The following is a 21,262-nucleotide window of genomic DNA, read 5'->3' on the forward strand; positions in this document are numbered from 1 at the left end:
TAGTAAACACTCATTCTTTCCGCGATTGAGCCGTGAAGATGGTCTGGTGGCTCGGGCCCAGCACGCAACAAGTCCCTTACGATGATATCACTGTACTCTGCGAGGTGAATCTTCCAAACGGGAGTGCGCTGTGACTACATGCATCTGAGGGCTTTGTAGCCTTCTTTCTGAGTTAGACAGAAAGGTAAAATTTGTCATTTTCGGTTAAGCCGAAGGATGTAAGGAAGCCGTGCTCTATACGGCCCACGTTGGTCAACGTCTTCCAAGATGAGCCTGGAGGCTGGCCCAGCTACTTAACATATGGCAGGGCAGGGCCTGCCGCTATCACGATTTGATCGAATAATCCAGCTGCGCAAATCATAGTACTGAGATACGAAGCATATTTTCCTCCGAGGTACGCGTAAATAACACGATTTCTCAAGGTGCAGGTGATCTACGCACACTAGGCTCGGCCTGTACATAGTCGAGGTCTCGAGAGTATTAGCGGTCCCCATCAGATTCATATTTCACTGGCAGAATAATTTTTTGCCATCATATTTTGTCAAAAGGGATACTATCTCAGTGACTTTGATGTTTTATTGTTGTGACACACGCCAGAGTACTCATATATCACTGCGCTCTTCAGTAAGGTCGTTTTTAACATCCCCGGCAGTTGCATATTCAGCAACTTTCTATCGATATTGGACTAAGCTATCCAGGCCATAGGCAAATTGCCGAATAACTCCAGGCTGTGTAAATGCGACACTGGCAGAAGGAACCTCTTGATCCGAGCCCCTGCTAGGTTTCAACACCTCTCTATCCAATACAGGATGATTCGCTTGGTTAGAGAAATCGGAACCTGATATTTAACAAGTATGGGAAGTCGCGTGAAGAGAGATAGACGGAAATCAGTCCACAATAGTTAAAAAAAGTACGTTATAAGCAAAATGGGATAATATAAGAAGTGCTTGTTGTTGCGAAAAATGTTTATCAGATTGAATCCCATTCTCACATATACCCCTTAAATGTATTGATCTATGTCCTATTGCCGACAATTCGATACGACGGGATGGCCAAAGCAGCCCTGTGAGATATCCTGTATCATACCAAATTGAAAAGAACTCAGCAGCCTTATGGGAGGGCCGAAATCAGACTAGCATAGGTTTCTCTCGCCTCTTAATAGCTCCCACTGTCATTATCGGTCGTGGCATAGGCAGGATGGAGTGCAACTACCCCATTACTGAGGGAGGACCGATTCAGGCAAACGTTTCTTCATACTTTAGAGAACCACGACCGACATCTGTATGAAAGAAAAGGGAACTGCATGCCAAGGATTGAGGTGTGACGGAGTCAATTGGGGCTAGGCCTTGCAATTACTCGCGAGTCCTCGGCTCGCGCTACTAGCGAGTTCGAGCCGGGAAGGCCGGCCCGCGGAAAATTACTCGCGAGCCGTACGACGGTAATACACTAGTAATCGAGCGGATCGAACCGCGAGTTTTTCTGGCTCGCTATATATAATAATAAATTACCGGCTCGATTTTGCAATACCGTACGAGCGGGAAGACTCGCGAGTCGAGTCCAAAAAGCCGGCTCGCCGCGAGTAATTGCAAGGTCTAATTGGGGCTTAACCTGACAGTCGCAATGAGTAAGGAATAAAGCTCTCCAGGTCCCTTGACCTGTATCATATATCTTTGAAGAGCCACTAGTCATTAGCATATTATAGAATTCTACCCGAGCTAGAAACAAAGAATTTCACTTTCTTTAATCTGACCTAAGAAATTGTTTCACCTAGCTGAATAAGATCTGGGGAAAGCTTTGCTCTTTCTACGTTTCTGCGGATCTGCAAAACACACTAAATCACCTAATTACACGAGCGATACGTCATAATTGTTATAAGCGTGTAATAACACGAGGAGCTCTCGCGAGACCACAGAAGAATATAGCAAGAGGCATCGAGGTATAACTAGAATTTTGCATTTCCATTTTCTACGAACAAATCTGCCCATTTGGTAAACTAGTTGGCATCTCAAGCAAGGACTAGTTACAGCCTAGGATCCCTACTGCTAAACGACTAGACGGCAATCCAAAAAAGATGAGAAATTGAGCTCTAACTATGCACACAACGTGTGAAAACGTTTAAAGGAGTATGGAACATATAAAGTATAAACGGGTACTCATGTATTGAACCCTGGAAAGCAGCAGTTAAATTAAGGGCCCTAATTTCCTTACTATATCGTAAAATATATAGCGTGGTGGGGGATTCGGTTGCATGTACTTAAGGGTGGATGTTTAGTAGTGAGAGATGCCTGATAGCCCTACCGCCTAGGGAGGTTATCTAAGACCTAGGCTGCGGATCCTTGGGATCATCATCATTGTGCTTGATCATCAGTTTGGAAAGAGGATTCAGGACAGTCTTTACAGTCAGATTCCTTACACTTGCAATGTCAGACTCTTTTTGATTCCTGCCCTTGGTTCCTGATATCGGACTACACGATTACCTTGGAGGATTCCGGGACTTGCTTGCTTGCGGTTTTGGTTTGGTTCCTCTATGACTCGACCTGTCTGGTGAGATCAGACTGCCTTGAGCATTCCCCTCTTCAATAGCTGTCTGACTTCCTCTGATCATACAGGGGACGCTTGTAACGAGATCTACTTGCACAAGGTAGAAAAACTTGATCGTCAGGCAAGAAGAGGGCGCCGCTGGTCAGGATTGAATTCCAAGACTAATTCTTGACGATCCCCGAGGGAACCTCGACAAGTGCTATCTTATAGCTTTCCAGCATTTCGCACGGGGGCCTGATAGTTCCCTCTGCTACATGCCTGCGTGATAGAACTCGAGAGGTTCGAAATTTCGGAACGGTGGTGTAACCTGGGCTTGATCCTTCAGGTCCTAGACTCTGCGGGATCTGGGTGATACATGTGAGAGGTCCGAAGCCCTTGGTGGAAGGGAAGGGGTTGGTCACCTGATGGTGTCTAGTGCGTGGAGGGGTTGCGGGCCTGAGGCCCCCTGGGGACTGATCGGGGAGTCACAACAAAGGAATCCCCTTTACAACGCCTGCTTGAGTATAGTATAACTGGGACTCTCTGGCTAGTACACGCTAGGGAACTCCAAGAATTCTTTTCCGGGATGGAAAAGAACCAAAATTTTAATTCTTTTCCCTTCCCGGAAAACATTTGTGGATACCCTGTATTTTCGGTGTAAGTGACAGTATTGCACTAAATAAATTACTTACCAGTTAGCTTACTACCTAGTAGGCTATCCAATCAATCCGGCTGAAATTGACCATCTTGCGCCCGTAATACTAACCAGTTGACGCCTTTACTTTTAATATCTGCGAGGTTGACCAGTTAGCACCTACAAGATCAACCAGCGCCCGCAAGATCAATATAAATTTAACGCGATTTATTATAGAAATTATAGTATTAATATTAAGAGATTAATTATGAAAATAGATACTAAGATATAACAGAAGATAGTGAGCGGAGTGTAGAAATATATAATCAACCCTTCCAGTGATCGTGGGGATTTTGTGCAACAGATAAGGTATGAGCATTGGATAAATCCCGCAAAAGCTGTAAGAGCTCGTAACGGACTGATTAGGATAGGCGCTATGGAGCTAACTATGATTGGCTGAGCGGGAAATAAAGGTATTTAATTGGTTAGAGCTTGGATGCCTTAGGTGTCTAAGAATTCTTTTCCATCCCGTCCAAAACTCGATTCCGCGTTTTCCATCCCGAATGTCACGGCGCAAGTCATACGTGGTGACTCAAGACGATTCACGGTCGAATCGACCCCGTGTCGCCTTAGGGTAACAACCCCAAGGGCCCTATGTGGGGATATGGGGACTCGGTACGCGGAACCTCCATGTATATATTGTGGGAACTAGTGGAGCCTACCAGACCCCAAGATTCAGTCTTTGAAATCAGACCCCATAGACTTGGATTCTGACCTGCGATACAGACCCCCTAACACCGAAAAAAATAGATTTCCATGTATTTGAGTTCCCTAATACACGCACCTTTTGTGCCGTCATTTCATACATCATGTGAAATCATTACAAAGCCAGGCGCGTGCTATTAATAGGAACGGTTATGCGAATAGTCAAACAATGTTAAAAAGGGGTAGAATCGAATAGAATCCTTATGTCATATGAGGTAAGCCGAGTCTGATACAAAACGAATACGATTAGACTAGCACCTCATCAGATAAGTCAATCGGACCCACTCTAGCTATCATCTTTGAGGGACAGTGTCGATAAATGACCCATTGAATCGTTTCACTAGTGCAGGCGCGACCCCGCTTAGCGGCTTACATCAAGTGAAGCGCATAAGAGGAGTGTATAGGTGGTATCGACAATCGGCGAAGCTGACCTCGATAATAGCCAAGAGCGCGCTAAGCATTTTTGGTAGCCGAGTGTCGATGTCAGGTTCTTAATTAGCAGGGCCTCCGATTGTCGAACTCAGCTGTACCCTGGCATAAGAGCTGAGAAGACTAATGATATTGGGTGCCAATGTAGCGCCCTGGACTTTATCCATACCTTACAATAATTACATATTTGGAAAAGAGAAGCATGATAAAATGAAAATGCACGATCCCTCCATTCATCGAAAGTATGCAAACCTGCATAAATATAGAGACCACTAAACTTGTGCTCTTCCATGTTCCCGGATATGGTCCCCCAAAAAACTGAGGAGACTTACCACCGGCATAGTAGGCTAACTCCAATCAAGTTTTCCGGTCTTCTCTCTTCCTTATTGGAGAAGGAACAGTAAAATAACGATATGAGTTTTTTTTCTTCTCTATTTGCATATATGAGCACCATTATTAAGTCTTACTCTTGTTGGAGTGTTTCGAGAAAGTAGCTTCTGCTGTGTATTTAAACCCACGCCTTCAAAACAAAACAATTCGAGAAGCACTGCGTGTGGAACGGCGGACAAGTCGCAAATCTGTAAATCACGAGCAGGGTCATTTGCAAGTGGTGTGACATTGAAATTTGAATGCTGATATTGACCAAAACGCCACAATATGTTCTATAGCGCAATTTCTCAATACGGAGTGGGCTGAGAACAAGAACAATTCATAAGAAAACAAAGGGTTACTACCCGAAGCCTTCGCCACATAAGCAAGCTAGCAGCCAAAGGTATACGTCAAGGAAGTACAAGGAGTAAAATTGGCTGAGTGTTTGGTACGGCAAAAATCCGCTCGGAATCAAGATTTACACAAGGCATCGATCAGCCTTGTGCGAGGTGAGTCTGATATTTCGACCAAGGTTTCTGCAGCAGATTCAAGACACAGAAATCGTCGACGCCGAGACTATTCAGAGCACAAAATGCCTGGCAGAAGACCGGGATAGGTGAAAACGATGAATATGGTCGTGCGTGAGGGCCAGATAAACCAGGAAGCGGCCCAGCGTGTTTGAGTATATAGACAGGACGTCGGACGCTACCTACTCACACCGTGATCAAGCCGACTATAACAGCTACATTGATGTGTTTTGTGTCTTCACCGATATTGTACCCGAGGCTGTTCTCGATTTGAGTTTCTGTTCCCGATACCATGTTCCGGTCAATTGGTCGTGGTGAAGATGGTCTCTGTAACGAGTTTTGTGAACCATTCAACTGCTCAAAGGCCTCTCTGAAAAGTTTCTTACCATTCGGTAGTGATTTATCTGGCTCACTAAGAATCGAAAGTTATCGACCTGATGCCGGATCGTTTCTACTTGACGTCGAATCTCGTCCTGTGTGGCAGCGAGTCGCTACAGTAGTTCTATGTGACTTTTCTTACGACCAAGAAATCTCTTGGGAGCGTTCCTATTGGCCTGTCGTCTTTTGACTTGCGTAGAAGACGCTGATTCCAGATCTAATGAGCATGTAATCATTGCTTGCGTCTCTGGCTCGCCACTCGTGAAGTTGCGATGAGGTAGCCCTGTTGCAGACATTGCTCGTATCGGCTCAGGTGTTGCGTAATTCGATGATGCCGATGCAGACGTTGTCGCAGCATAAGAAGATATTGGAACACGTGCGTTCACAGGGGAAGTAATATCACTAGAATGGTTGACCTTTGACTGCGGCGTTAATGGCCTCGTTCTGAGAGAATGAGGATGGCCCCGTGGGGACGTACCGGTGCTCATGTGTCCTGAGAGAACGTTAGATGGTGAATTGAGTGAGCGTTCAGTCAAGGGTTTCAGTACTGGTAATAAGGCGGAGTCCGCGAGAGATGGTAAGGGGGACTGCTGCCGACCAAATTTCACTAAGGGCTCTGGGGAAAGAGATAAAGATTCAGTTGTCTTCGCGTAAACGAATACAGTCATCTTCATTGGGGAAGAATAGTTCAAAGCCGGTGATTCCGAAAATCCACTGACATGTTCCAGTAACATAGGCAACAAGGGCTGGGATGTTAGCAACATAGAAAACCGAGGTGCGGCAGACGAGCCTTATCTGGGTTTGATGGAAGGCCTGGTGGAGGTAGAAGTCATGCTAGCTTGGGATGCTTCCCCAAGGCCAATGGGCTTTTCCTGAGGGGCCATGCCTCGTGCCGGTGGGTCCAGAGTCATATGCAAGTCAGCGTTCCATGACGAGGAGACGTCCACCAGAGGCTCAACTGACCCGTAAGGATGCCACCGTTAAAGTATTGGCCGCGGAGGTGGTCGGTGAGCCGAATGAGGAGGGCTCGAACATGTCCCTTTTGCTAGGCTCCGATTACGAAGGGGCGAGCGACCTCCAAGCGATAACAAACGATCGTTAGGAAACATTTCTCCGACGGTGAATATGAGGCAGATCCCCAAGCATGCCCTGAGCACAGGATGAGTGGCTACCACCTTGATCTGCTCCATCTGCCCGTTCATCCATCCATCCTCCCAGTTCTCACGCCTCCCCCGGGACAAATCCCATACACGCCAACAGTGCCATTCTCCTACAGCAGTATTTTTACTAGAATGCTTCAGACCAAGTTGACTCTGAATGTAAGTTAGTCGCTTTGGCTCTTCCACTCGCCTATATTGCTTATAGAGCAGCTGTGATAGTGAGGCGAATAATCCCAACAATCCCCTCTAAATGTCGGATGATGAGGGGTGTTCTTTCCCGAATTAGCCTGCGAGGTATCTAATCCTCTTCCAGATTTTACATGCACTTTTTTTCTTGTGCAAAGCCCAATCATCGCTCTCTCACGATCAGATCGTCAACCTCTACGAAAGAGTCGGAACGATTACCGATTGCCTCGTCAGCTACGATATCAACGACAGCGACTCTTTACTGCAGCCACCTGGTGCCAGATTTAGTGATACAGGTGGCACAAATGCTAGCTCGTTTCATCCCGTTTCATCGGTAATGTCCACTATATCCCATGCACTGAAGTTGTTTTTTCTAACATTTCTCAATTTTCTAGATTCTTCCCCGGTAACTTTGGACAAAGGAGCACGGGATCATCATAAGTCAACCCCATTTCCCACCCCCGACTCGGATCGATTCCACTCCCCTGCACAGTCAAGCACGAGAAACCTGCTGAGTGTATGACCCTTGCCATTTGATGAGGAAGTTCAAGGGCACCGCGCCCCAGGCGCCTTCAACGAGCACAATCCTCCGCAGGTCGAGAAAACCCGCGTAATACCAACAACACATGTCTCATCCGGATGTGATCAAAATGACTTTGACGCCGCCCCTCGAGGAATTGACAAGATAGAATCATCAGACCAATCGCCCATGTTCGCTCAGGGTCCTCCGATTGTACGGACGAACCCGAATCCTCTACACGTCCTTCAGTTGGAGGAATAGAACAATCACCAGAAAGGGTAGATCCCGACGAAGAAGATCCCACGACCAGCCAACCAAAGACGCAGATCCCCGACCGCGACCGTGTTGAAGAAAGGGATCACGATACACCACATGGGGTTCCACCTCATGATAATTCAGTTGGCGACATTTAGGAGGGTTTTCATGAGATGGAAACAACAGATCCCGAGGAAGATGCCCATTGAGATAACCCAGATACGCCTTGTTATGACAACTACACCCCAGTTACAGAGATTTCCATAAGGGGTCCGAGATCGGGTCCAGGTGCTTCATATTCCATCGTCGAAACTAGTCAGCACGATTTACCAACGACTCCAGTGCCAGCGATGGAAAGAGTGGACGCAGGTGATGGGACGCCAGGCGAAAAATATTTTACTGGTCAAACTTCCAGGAATTGCCAAGGCGAACAATATTCCTCGAAATATCAGCCAACTGTTGTTGATGGCCTCCATGAAATCGACGATAATGATGCTGATGATTCTTTCGCCAATGATGATCTCGGGGATTCAGACGTCGAGGCCGTCTTGGACGACGCACGCAGATTCCTGGGGGACATTTCTGCCGGTCATGAGAGCCACCCCAGTGGGGCAGCGAATACGGAGTTAGACCCAAATGCTTCAGTCCCAGCCTCCTGCCTAGCTGACGATGATGATCGGCATGCGCTGCCCATCAAGGAACAAATAGATATATCGGAGGCTTTTTCGGAGAAGGGGAGCCACGAATTGCGTCGTAAGCGGAGACTTTCATCGACTGTTGGTCCCCAGTCACCTCCTACCATCCAGGAATCTCAGGGCCCGCCTTCACAATGGCGTGAGCCAAATGGCATCAGTCCCTCCCAACCTAGATAGAGATCGGTGGAAAGGTCGCTTCCCTCACCAAAGTCACTTATCTACCCTTCTGCCAGACCAAAAGGACGAAATTGAAAGGAAAAGCAGCTGAGTTCTGAAGTCTGATTTGACTGAATTTAGGGAGAAGCACACCAAGCTATAGAAGTCGACCGGATTCTGGTCTTCTCCGTTGCTCGATCCGTCCAAGTTTCCCAGTATACCTGGTGGTCGAAAGGGTCATGAGATTTGGCGGTATATAGAGGTGATGCAGGCAGAGGATGAGACATATTATCTCAAAGCTCGGCTTGCAGATATAATGCTGTATTTGGAGTACGTCGAAGAATTCGATAAACAAAAGAAAGCCGGGCATCCCGGCCAGACTGCGAAAACCCGAGCGACGATTATTTTCCGTGGCACGGAAGCTTTTCCCAGAGCGAAAGTGGACAAGACCCGAATGTCTTTCCATGAACATAATGTCGTCGGGGAGCGGTGGTGGTGGTCTGGGTCCTACCTAGGTCGTTGGTTCATTCTCCTGTGCAGCGAAGAAACAGGGAGGAAAATGTTGGTTTCTCAGAGTGCCCGGTTGCGCTAATTCCGCTGACGAGTCTGCAGACTAAGCAAGTCTTTTAGGTTGGATGCATTTATTTTGTATAATCTATACAACTGCAGGAGCACCATAGCCTGTTGCAGCAAGTTCAACGGGGTTGTGGACGGGTTCTTGACTGACGGCCAATTCCCCAAACAGATCAGCAACAAAGAAGTCCAGCAGTGGATCAAAGATGCAAAAGTTATCAGTCAGGAGACCGTACCTGCCATTGGCTGGCAGGCCCAGAGCACTAATAGGGTGGCGAGCAAAGCCTCTGTTTTTCTCTCTGCTCGTCAAGGCAAATGATCCTGATATCGTTTTCTACGGCGTTGGGCGTAGAATGTTATAATTTAAACAGCAATTAAGGGTGCGTTATATATTAATTTAGAGACTTCTTATGAGCGTGTATATCTGAAGCAGTTGATCTAAACGGGCGCTTGAGGGCGTGGGTGAGCGAAACCTCCACCTCGTATGCGGGCACAGGAACCTGGAAATTTCTGATTGTGGTGGGAGCTCCCTTAAGAGGACAGGCGCAAGGTAGCCTAGGCTAATTGTGCGGGTGAAGAAGCGCCAGGCGAATAGTGTACGAGCGAAAACGCAACGAAACAGGCGCACGTGACACACACAATTCATTAACGCCCGGCGACTAAGCCGAAAGGGCAACTATCGCTGATCTATCAATGCAGGTCCTAATATACATATTCCGTGTCTCTTTCGAGCCCATACATGGATGCTTTCGGTATATTTCCTCTCAGCTGTCCATACCATACGAAAAATAGGTGTACAGTGCCGCTGAAAATCAGCTTCACGTTGTTCTTCCCTTCGATTGTTTCTCGAACTATATTCTGAAACATGCTAGAACCCCGTTGACGACAGAGCGGCCCGATCCATATGAAGCCTAGTCGTTGTACTTAATCTTATCAAGATTGTAGTTGCCTGATTCATTGGTCGATGTGACAGGATGGGCAGAAGAAGCGACGTTGACGACTCGAGAAGAGAATCCAGGGCTAGCGCTGGCGAGAAGAGCTGACTTCAAGAGCTCAAAGAGTAGGAAGTGGGCAAGGTGGTCGACTCCAAACTGCATTTCAAAGCCGTCCTGAGCGTGCTCTAACTTTTGCAGAGCCATGATGCCGGCGTTGTTGACTAGGATGTTGACTTGGCCGTTCGATTTTTGGAGAATGGCTTTCGTGGCAGCACGCACGCTGCTCAGGGAAGTGTTGTCTATCTCAATCATCAAGAATGGGTGGGCATCCCCGGTAATCGCCTGCTGTGTCCTTTTAGGTTGACATAGACGTGTGTAGGGACGGCATGTCTCATTAAAATCGAGAGCTAGGTTATTAAAATATATCACGGATTCTCTTCATGATCATCGAAAGCGAAATGGAAGAGGACCGATGTCTTCTCCATCTCAGTGCTTGAATGCTCCATCGAACAATCCTTAATGCTCTGGATGACAGACCTGCATCGTTCAAGTTCATCCTCATCTGAAACCCAGTCAAGGGCGTCTGTCCCAATTAGATCCCTCATCTCGTTCAGTTCCTGTAGTTTCTCTTGTTCTTGGCGATGTTCTTCCGAGCATTTCTGCATCTCTTCCTCACAAAAATGAACTGGGCACTCAACAGATCTCGTCTGTGCTTCTTCATCCAGGGACATAGGCCAATTTTTGAGGACCCGGGACATGGCATACTTCAACGAGACGGAGTCTCCTTCCCAGGGAGCCTGTGCATGATGAAAAAGCTTCGCTCAAAGCATACCGTTCTCGGTTCTGATGGCGTCAAAACGATCCGGCAAGGACTTCATGGTCAACGCAGAATAATAAAAGTGAAAAATCCGTCTCCACATCGTCTCTTGAACAGTCTCTTGTTCTTCATGACTAAGTTGATCAAAACTTTCAGGCAACTTGACCTCTCGCTTAGATAATGTCTCGGACAATGGATCGCCCCAATTTTGAAAATGATGGGGGATTCCAGCGCACAGACAGAGAGGCAGAATAACTGCATGTTGCCAGTCAATGATACCTACCACGTCGCTGGAGGTATTTACTAGGATACTATTAGGTGAAAACTCCGGATGGCGAAGTGTTGGGCGAGACATGCGGTGGTCGAATGGGACGTCGACGTAAGGCGCTGACTTCAAATAATTGGTAAGGAGATGTTGGTACTGAATAGGTGAGAGGTTTGGAACTGGTGTATTTCTCGCAGGTATCTTTCGACGTGTAGGCGTGGTTTGCCAAATCGTTCGCAGAATTCTAACTCGCGTTTGGCGGGTGCTTCAAAACATGCAGAAAAGGTATTCCCTCGTTCGAAGCCAATATTTGCAGAGAAAAGGCACGGATAGCGACTCACATAGACCGTGGTAAACCTCCAGCGAGGCCCGTTCCTGGTACCACCATTCATGTTGTGCAGTTGGGCCAACGACAATGTCGTCTAAGACTGGGATAACGTGTTGTGAGCTGTCAAGATCACGGCGGTGATAAAGACTTCCGCTTGCTGGGAAGTGGGGGCTCATGAACCGTCTCTTAAGATCAACAATATGTCTCATTATTTTGGCCCGAGTTTTGGTATCCATGGAGAACCACCGGTCGCTCAAGGGTGTTCAAGTCTTTCAAGTAGAATGTATTCAATTCCAGCGGGATTTGTCTGATCTGGAGAATACGCAAGGACCTTAGGGACGGGGACCCCACGAGCAAGCAGTAGTGCGAGTGTGGCAGCCTCACAGGCTACTGCGTAATGTTTTGGAACAGTCGTCTTGTAAGGCAGTCTTGCAAGAATTGCGTACAGTAGATTTCGAAATCAGTTGAACCTCTTAACTCTTGCAACTTCATTGCCGGAAAACTATTTTCGATGCCGGCAAGCACTGATTGGATAAAGGCCTTTGGGCCCTATTTCAGACCGCTTTCTATAAAAAGTCAGTGTACTTTACATTACTGTACGATGGGACCTGGGAGTGATGTATTTTACACGAAACTGCCATACACACGATACCTCTGGGGCGGTGGGTCTCATAAATTGGGTTTTGGTAGCTGCTTTACTGTACAACAGCGAAATTGTACTGACGTCGAAGTTGCAGTGACGACAAAAGTTTGAATATCCCCTCGGAACCACTCCTAGACCGCCTAGTGTAGTAACATACCACTTCCAAATCTCGGTCCTAGGAACACGCAGAGAAGTACATTATCACGAGTTATCCGATAGGCAGAGCATTTTTTTAACTCAAGTTACGTTCTGAGGGTGTTTCGATATCATGAGGTGCTTAGGGATGATTTACGACCGGTAGAATATTATGTATTCAGCTAATGCGTGTCCCTGCGTGTCCAAACTTTTACGTAGTCAATGTGTTAGAGCTTGGAAACGAACATGATAGCTGCTAACTCGTATAGCACCTGCACTTATTTAGATCCTCTGGTCTCAAATCCTCGGACGATAATCCGGAATTTAGGATACTTCGGTCACACAACTGTGTCTAGATGCAAACTTAAGCCTTTCGCCGGCTTATAGACTCGGAGCGGTCTCAAATGAGTTGTCCTAATATAGCAAACCCAGGTTGCACGAGGAAAAGAGTGAGAAGACTCTACTGTCTAGGATAATTTAGCTTTCTATATACGAAATCCAAGTACTGCAGGCTCACAAAGGGTTAAGTATCTATAGATTCGAACCAGGAAATGTGACACAGAATATTCTCATCCAGGAGTAAGCCTCGCCACAATGTCGTTCCAGATAATCGGCCCATCAAGCTAGTTACAAGTCCCGACCGAATGTTGACTAACCAGATATATGCTTGAGCTCCAGCGAATCATGGTTTCATTCTACCGGTAGAGGCTGGGACCCTACCTTGTCATCAGTTGGGCTGTGATAGAACTGATTCGATGTACAACGTACAGATCTCGAGGTAGGAGTGGCGAATTTCAAGGGATGGCATGTTAATGTGGCTAAAGAATATACCAAAGGATAACCACTATGGGTACAAAAGCCACAACAATACCGAAAACAACCCATCCTATGACCTCCACGTATGCAACCAATACAAGGGCAAGACAAATAATAGCCGCCAACAAAACGATCTCAAGAACAAAACAGGCAATTTCTCCTAGAATGGAAACTTTCGGATCATATTCTGAGCGGAAAGCGAATATAGCCGAGCAAGCAAAGGCCAGGCCAAGATCAAGCATGAAAAACAGCCAACTGACTGCAAGCACTTGCCGCACTTTGTCTTCGTGAAAGAATGGGTCGGTGTTAATATCTGCAGGATCAGAAAACTTTGACAAAATGATTGTGAATGTTATTGAGCCACCGAAAATGCAAACCTGCACTGTTAGTGTTATTAACTTCTCAAGCCACTCCATTAATTTTTCGTTACATATTGCTTCTGTTGCTAATTTCTTTTGCAGAAGAAATAAAACTCTACCATTCTGTAACAGCGGACTATGATCTCTACATTTACGGTCTAACCTCTGAAGCGCCGGAGGCTAATGGCGGGACATCTACACTCTCTAAAATCAATATACGTTTTAAAAGTCAATTCAACAGACGACTTTTAACCTTAGAAATGGGCCCCGCTGCACTTTTTTTCATCGATTGACCTCCTCCACATATATAGCTATATAGCTGTTGCCTCAAGGGCGGGAAGAAGAGTTACAGGCTGAGATTGGGTTTCCTACCGTATGACAAAGAAATCAATCGAGCTGTGATTTTGAGAATGTTGTGCGCATTTCATATCGCATAATGAGATGAGCCTAAGAATGGTACGGATGTTGAAAGTCTATATAAGGAGCCATAGTACCATTAAAAACCCTGATATCTCCAAGTAGAAACGTTCCTTCATCTATCTTCTGCCATGCCGAGCTCTCGCTACCACCTCAGAAATTTGGGACCATCACCTCCTCCTACAGCCCAAAGATCGAAGAGAAATACGCCATGCTCTGATATCACTGTACAAAGTGATGGAGACGAAACAATGTCAATAATTTCGCTTCGAGGACTTCGCGAACTATCAAATACCCAAATCTTTCATGCTCTGAAAGACTTGCAAAGGTTTACGATAGCGTGTGGCGAGGCGACCAAGATCTTAAATGCAGCACTGGAAGAGCTAGCCTTCAAGCTGTCTGAAACTCTGGACTCGGCTAGTCTTATGAAACCACAACAAGAAATGGAATGAACTTCTTCGCCGATATTTTGTCGCCACATCTATAAAGATCGTGTATTCTTACCGGACTTCTTCTCTATTTTGATACCGCTCGAGATAATCTAGAACGAGGTTTTAAATTCCACAATATGACGTTGAACCTCTTGGTCACATGAGATTGAAAAGGAGGGGCAAGTATGCCAAAAAGGGAAGAAAGAACAGATCGTAATAGAAGACCTTTTTCAACAACGACACAGCGAGTTGGCGACCTGCCTTATCAGTATTTTGAACATGATCGCCATAGAAATTTCTTCTTCCCTTTCCCTTCGTCTTTCGTTTCCCTGTACAGTACGTCCCGAAACCGGTGCAACCGTTTACACTCTTTAAGTGATTGTTTAGCCCCACTGCCAAGAAACAATAGTCCATATTGGGAGTTGTCCCAGCAGTTGTGTGGGTATTTGCCTCGTACGTAGGTTACATAGTAATATTAAAAATGTATTATATTGTAAATTCAATATATGTGGCACCTCCATGTCCCTCATCCGAAGCAGCTTTCCTTGGGAGCTCATTTGATAATCAGTCACGAGTGGTCCAACCAAAGATGGCTCCAAACCTAGCTCCTTCCAAACATGAGCTTATCTATGACATGATCCACAGTGGCGAACTGTCTATAACTGAGATGGCACAGGCCGCTGGTTGTAACAAGAGCACCATCTCGAAAATCTCTTCCAATATAAGAATGTTTGGCAGCGTCAAGGCACCGCCAAATAAAGGCGGACGACCCCGTAGTATCGCTCCAGTCATGCTCGAGGCTTTGTGCGACCATCTGATTGAAAAGCCTGCCTTATATCTGGAAGAGATGGTGGTTTTTCTGTGGGACGAATTCGCTCTTTAAGCAACGAAATCTAGCGTGAGTCGCGCCCTCCAGTCCAAAGGCTGGTCATGCTCAGATCAAGGCCCGAGAACAAAACCTTGACTTTCGGGACCAATACCATCATTTTATATCAGACTTCAAGTCTTACCACCTTGTCTATGTCGATGAATCTGGATGTGATAAAAGGATCGGCTTCCGGCGAACGGGTTGGTCCCCCCTTGGTACCGCACCGGTTCAAGTGTCGAAATTTCATCGTGAACAGCGCTATCAAATTCTGCCTGCGTATGCACAAGACGGCATTGTTTTGTCTCGAGTGTTCCAGGGTTCGACTAACGCATTCGTCTTTGAGGATTTTATCGAGCAGCCTCTCCAGCATTGTGGGAAATGGCCCGAGCCGAAATCTGTGCTAGTAATGGATAACGCATCCTTTCATCACTCGGACAGGATTGAACAGATGTGCTCAGAAGCTAGCATTAAGCTAGTGTATTTGCCTCCATATTCTCCTGATTTGAATCCCATTGAGGAGTTTTTTGCTAAGCTCAAGGCTTTTATTCGGCGTAATTGGCAATCCTACGAAGAAAATTCAGAGCAAGGATCCGATAACTTCCTCGAATAGTGTGTTGATGTTGTTGGAGCGAGTGAGAAAAGCGCGAAGGGACATTTTCGACACGCTGGCCTAGCTGTAGAGAGATAGCGCTACTGTGGCTCAATCACGGGCGTTATTGCGAACTACATTGTATTTTGAACTTCGGCAACATTAAGAAATACGAAATGCATGAATTCTTCGACATGCCAATGTTATCGTACCAATTTCTAATGCACTGATAGGGTATCTAACCACCCACCAAATCGTGAGGGCGAGGAAGATGGAGGGGGCATGTGATGAGCCGACCCATACCGGGTTTACCGTCGGCCCGACAGAATCCCCCACAGTGACGGAAACGCATCATACGGGTACACCAATAGGATCGATAACAGGTCTAAATTGCTAAAAGGCCCCTAATCCGTGGCACTAAACCCCCCTGCGCTCCAGGTCAATAGACGACTCCAGTTTGATACAGTAGAATTCGAAAACAGAACACCCCTCATACACTCACCTTTTCTTTCCCAGAGCCCCACTCCAGCCGCGCTAGACTTGATTGGGGTAGGAAAGTTCGTTCTTTATGTATTTCTGGTAGATCGTTGAAATTCCAAGTTATTCGGTCTCTTTTTCTACTGTGACCAAACGAAATATACGCGCTCATGTATCTACCCCTACATCTCTCGAATCATATTCTATTAAGACTTTCCTTCATTGGGCTCATTATTCGGCGACAATGACTTTCTCACGAAGATAACTTGGGCCATGGATTGATGCTTTCTTTCTTTGAATGATGTATTGACACGCCTGGAGCAAAAGTGGAAAGCACAGAGGGTCATCTAAGGCGTGTCCAACTGTGGGGAAGATGTATTACAGTATAGGTATTATTGCCATACACGGGAATGTCGATCTCATGATGGTAAGTTGGTGATCAAGGAAAGCCAAAAGGGCAAGACAAGGAGAGAAAATATTTATAACAACGAAATTGAAATAACGCCGTTCGCGTTTGGGATCGGTAGACCTTTCTTCTTCAGTCTTTTGATCCTTTTGCTCCTCTTTACCGATGACAGAGTTTCCCAATCGTGATATAGAGCCACATCCGGCAGCAAGATCTTAGCCAGGCTGTCTTTGGTATCGGCCTGACCAGCAGCCGCAGCATCTGGCTCGTTTGGTCCAACATGCCACTCAGCAGGACACTCTTCAGGGACAGGATACTCTTCGGGGGCAGCACACTCTTCGGGAGCAGCGCACTCTTCGGGAGCAGCGCACTCTTCGGCAGCAGCGCACTCTTCGGGAGCAGCGCACTCTTCGGCAGCAGCGCACTCTTCGGGAGCAGCGCACTCTTCGGCAGCAGCGCACTCTTCGGGAGCAGCGCACTCTTCGGGAGTTGGGAGCTCTTCAGAAGCAATAGACCATTGATCAACCACCACCGGATGTTCAGTAGAGGTTAGCTCGTGCTTAGAAACTCCTGATGCAACATGAGCTTGAGATCTGGTCCCCTTTTCCAAGCATTGAATATGCGATGATAAAATGTCGATCACTGATAGCATAATTGCTCTACTAAAAGGGTCCCAATCTTCTTGCAAAATTCCGGACAGATCCTTAGTATTGAACCGTGAATTGCCTGTCACAAATGAGCGCTGCAAGACTTTTTTCACGTAGCCTGGAAGCCAGACTTCGTCGTCAGGAAGCTTGGAAAATATTTCTCTAGCCGAACGCAGTATTTCAAAGGTAGAGATCGCTTCGTCAAAGTTTTCAATATACTTCTTGGCAAGGATCTCGAGGTCGGTGATGTTGTACCTCCTAGACGCATGGTAGACCAGAACACTTCTCCGATATTCTCGTTCGATGTAGGATATATTTTCATCAAGTGGCGAATTGATCGTCTCGTAAGCACCCGAGTACAAGAAATGAACTACGGTGTGGCCGACGTCTCTATGAATATCGGAAAGTGTGACGTATGTATCTTGGGGGGAACCTCGACCCAATAGAGGATACTTTCGAATATGGGACCCCAAAACACCATACTTCTTCTCTCCAATACATAGTGTGATCATTGGATGTTCATATGGTCTGCAGAAATTGAGAAGTCAGTTAAGTTCGGGTACAATAGTTGAAAAGCCCTCACGATGACAGTGGCTGATTGTACTCAATCTTCGGGCCATTATGGCCAGAATCCAGAGATTCCGAACTTGCTTGGATCTGACCAGAGAGGCTCCGGGTCATTGTGAACGCCTTTGACAATGGTATCATAGATGAATCCGATTAGAGGAATTGAAAAGATTGAGTTAGCGGGTGGTAGCACAATGAAGTCTGTATTTGTGGACGAAGCTTGGAAAAGAGGGGATATGCAAGTATGAGCTGTTCTTTATGCACAATTCCCAAATGTCGAATGCAATATTCTGGGAGATAGGTCACACGGAAAAATTGTAGTGCTTTTGCTCAATTACGCCGTCCGCTTGTGCTACAGCTGCTGCTGCCGTATACGGACTACTGGGCTTGGCATTAGGGCTCGAAAAGCAATCAAAGAGTGTAGGTGGTGACACAGGTTTCAGGGCATACTGTGTATAGTCGACCGGGGGAGAGATGAGTTCACAGCATCCGAATGCCAAAGTACGCTGGAAACCCAAGCCCCTCTCAGCCCTTCGTCGTCCTTCCTCACTCCTCAAACCCGCCAACCCCGCTGCTCCACCGGTCCGATCCACCCCACATGGCAACGACAAACCTCTCCACCAGCTCCCGATTACCTACTCGACCATCGCCGCTAGAGCTCTCTTTTTTCATAGACAAGTTCTAGTCAATATCACCCCTCTCCAGCTGGCTCAGAATGGCTTGCATTGCAAACCTTCGTCAGGTCTTGGCAGACCACTGTGCTGTTTTGCCTGCGGATCGACCAAGCCTTTGGATACGTGTGGAATGTTTATTGGCCAGGGATACGCCAGCGCACGTTGGGCCATACATTACTGTATGCGTTTCAGGAAGTATGATTTGCTCGATGCCGGGAACAGTAATTATAGTAATTTTGATGATCTACCAGAGATACATCGAAGAAAAGTGGTGGGACTGTCCCTGACCAAATTCAGTTTAGCGTAATCTAAGTGGGGTGCTAGGAAAAAAAGCGTGTTGTCTAGGGGATAATCTGTTTTCGAATTCTACTGTACCTCCAAAAATTGATGCGGGGACGGGCCCTACCCAGCAGGTCTCACATCCAGTGAGGATTTGAACCTGAAACAATATTGACCTCATTTAATAGCGGGCAAAGTCTACTCACAATAGTGACATGTATTATGCCAAATTAATATCCGACAATATCCTCTCTACCGTGATACAGTACCAGCATGTTGGGAAAGGTCATTAGAACGAGCTTACCTGTTTTGTTGTGTGCAGTGTGATCGCCGAAAGAAATTACAGTTCATTCCGAACCTATGCAAAGGGTAAATGCAGCATGCCAGTGTACAGTAGAAATCGAAATCAGTTTTAACTCCACACTCTTGCGATTTGATTTGCGAACCCTAATCTGAAACACACTAGTGCACATTTGGAATGGTGGTCGATCCATGATTTCCAAGAATAGACATTGTATTTTACATGACCAAGGTGGGACCTTGCCTTGTGTATCTTACTCGTAAATGCCTTACAATCGTAATTCTCTGCCTAACCACCCACCTCAAGCAGGAGGCATCTTCACCCGTCTATCTCTCTAGAATGTCATAATTGACCTCACAAAATGGCACCGAGACTTCCACCATCCAAGCTGCATCTCATCCGCGACATGATAGAGAGCCAGCCACTTGGCACATCTAAGATGGCCGAAGAAGCAGAGTGCAGCCAGGCTACGATTATAAATATTCGCGCAAACTTGCGACAATTTGGTAGTGTGCACGCACCCCCAACTCGAATAGGACGGAGACGGACTGTAACACCACTGATGATCGAAGCCCTCTGCGAACACCTGTCTGAAAAGCCCGGTTTATACCTCGATGAGATGGCTGTTTTCCTCTGGGATGAATTCCGCACCCTAGTCACAACCTCCAGCATCAGACGAGCCCTTGTTGCCAAAAGTTGGTCTAAAAAGAGCACTCGGCAGCAAGCGAGGGAGCGAAATGCCGATTTGCGAGAATGGTATCTGTATAATTTATCGGATTTTCAGTCGTATCAGCTGGTTTACGTTGATGAATCCGGATGTGATAAAAGGGTTGGATTCAGACGGACAGGCTGGTCACCACTTGGTGTGTCCCCTATACAAGTGTCACAATTTCATCGCGACCAGCGATATCAAATACTGCCTGCCTATTCCCAGGATGGAATCGTTTTCTCACGTGTCTTCCGCGGGTCCACGGATGCCACAGTGTTCGAGGACTTCATAGCGCAGCTTCTTCAGCACTGTGGAAGATGGCCCGAACCTAAATCCGTTCTGGTTATGGATAATGCATCGTTTCATCATTCAGAGCGGATGGCGCAGATGTGTGTGGACGCAGGGGTAAAATTGGTCTATCTACCACCCTACTCGCCGGACTTGAATCCGATTGAAGAGTTTTTTGCTGAGCTCAAAGCCTTTATTAAACGCAACTGGAGTTATTATGAAGTAGACCCCGATCAAGGCTTTGATGCCTTTCTTGGATGGTGTATTGATGTGGTCGGTGCAAAAGAAGAGAGTGCTAGAGGTCATTTTCGGCACGCAGGCTTGAAAATCGAAGAAGCCTTAAAAGATTGTTAGGTACGCCCGAAACTGGTGCCACCACCTGAAATCTTCGATTAATTATCCAGCCCCACTGCCAAAACACACCAGTCTATATTGGGAACTTATCCGTAGTACCCTGTTAGTTGGGCATGTATTGCTTTTTACAAGATTATACGGCACTTTATGTGCTGCCTAAATTTAATATATTTGATGTCTCTTACCCTCAAGCCCTCCGAAGGACGTCGTATCTTAACAATTAATCACGAGAAATCAAACCGAGATGGCGCAAAGCTACCCTAGAGCATGAGCTTAACCACGACACGATCCAGAGTGGGGGATTATCTATGGCACAGGCAGCTGGCTACAACACATACCGGGGACCTCTTCCAGTATACAGCATCAAAGCACATCGTGGAGAACGCATATGTTCAATAACTCACGAAGATTAATGGGTATTGGGATGGCTCTTCCGCTAGCGTGGAAATGTGTTGATCCAGTTCAGCATCAAGGATGCAGTGATATTGATTACTCGGCATGACATAACGAGGGGGTGAAGGAGTGAGGGGTAAGGTGATTGAACTTCGGTGAGTGAAGTACAGGGTTCAGTCACCTTAGTGCTCGATAAACCTGCTAGGCAGATGATGTATCGAGCTTAAAGATATATATCGCGTAATAAGGATTTCAACACGTGTAGTCTTGTCGCTCAACTTCCCTGTGCACGAATTTATACAGTATACGAAAACATATTTTCCCCTTTCGTTTATGAGTTCTTGTAAAATACTCTCGACCACACAACTTTGCAACGTGGCTCTCATGGAGTTGTCTA

At 46.5% G+C, this 21,262-nt stretch overlaps 6 protein-coding genes across 6 annotated transcripts; 2 read left to right on the forward strand and 4 right to left on the reverse strand.

The window, feature by feature from the left end:
* Window positions 1–8,093: 8,093 nt before the first annotated feature.
* On the forward strand, window positions 8,094–8,615 carry N7539_008756 (uncharacterized protein; the record flags this gene model as incomplete). Its single annotated transcript, XM_056938351.1, has 1 exon — window positions 8,094–8,615. One exon carries the CDS (start codon window positions 8,094–8,096, stop codon window positions 8,613–8,615), a length of 522 nt encoding a protein of 173 aa, XP_056786359.1.
* A 1,463-nt stretch (window positions 8,616–10,078) lies between these two features.
* Window positions 10,079–10,414, reverse strand: N7539_008757 (uncharacterized protein; the record flags this gene model as incomplete). The annotated part of the gene is made up of 1 exon (XM_056938352.1): window positions 10,079–10,414. The coding sequence occupies one exon, from the start codon at window positions 10,412–10,414 to the stop codon at window positions 10,079–10,081; it is 336 nt and encodes a 111-aa protein (XP_056786360.1).
* Window positions 10,415–10,527: 113 nt separating this feature from the next.
* On the reverse strand, window positions 10,528–11,274 carry N7539_008758 (uncharacterized protein; the record flags this gene model as incomplete). The annotated part of the gene is given in 2 exon segments (XM_056938353.1): window positions 10,528–10,922; window positions 10,935–11,274. 2 exon segments carry the CDS (start codon window positions 11,272–11,274, stop codon window positions 10,528–10,530), a joined length of 735 nt encoding a protein of 244 aa, XP_056786361.1.
* A 38-nt stretch (window positions 11,275–11,312) lies between these two features.
* Window positions 11,313–11,748, reverse strand: N7539_008759 (uncharacterized protein; the record flags this gene model as incomplete). The annotated part of the gene is made up of 2 exons (XM_056938354.1): window positions 11,313–11,449; window positions 11,526–11,748. The coding sequence occupies 2 exons, from the start codon at window positions 11,746–11,748 to the stop codon at window positions 11,313–11,315; spliced, it is 360 nt and encodes a 119-aa protein (XP_056786362.1).
* A 4,978-nt stretch (window positions 11,749–16,726) lies between these two features.
* Window positions 16,727–17,981, reverse strand: N7539_008760 (uncharacterized protein; the record flags this gene model as incomplete). Its single annotated transcript, XM_056938355.1, has 2 exons — window positions 16,727–17,828; window positions 17,884–17,981. 2 exons carry the CDS (start codon window positions 17,979–17,981, stop codon window positions 16,727–16,729), a joined length of 1,200 nt encoding a protein of 399 aa, XP_056786363.1.
* A 1,579-nt stretch (window positions 17,982–19,560) lies between these two features.
* Window positions 19,561–20,472, forward strand: N7539_008761 (uncharacterized protein; the record flags this gene model as incomplete). Its single annotated transcript, XM_056938356.1, has 2 exons — window positions 19,561–19,984; window positions 20,357–20,472. The coding sequence occupies 2 exons, from the start codon at window positions 19,561–19,563 to the stop codon at window positions 20,470–20,472; spliced, it is 540 nt and encodes a 179-aa protein (XP_056786364.1).
* Window positions 20,473–21,262: the final 790 nt, after the last annotated feature.

The sequence above is a fragment of the Penicillium diatomitis genome, assembly GCF_028827545.1.
Source record: "Penicillium diatomitis strain IBT 30728 chromosome Unknown utg000014l_segment0_segment0, whole genome shotgun sequence".
Classification (NCBI taxonomy): Eukaryota; Fungi; Ascomycota; class Eurotiomycetes; order Eurotiales; family Aspergillaceae; genus Penicillium; species Penicillium diatomitis.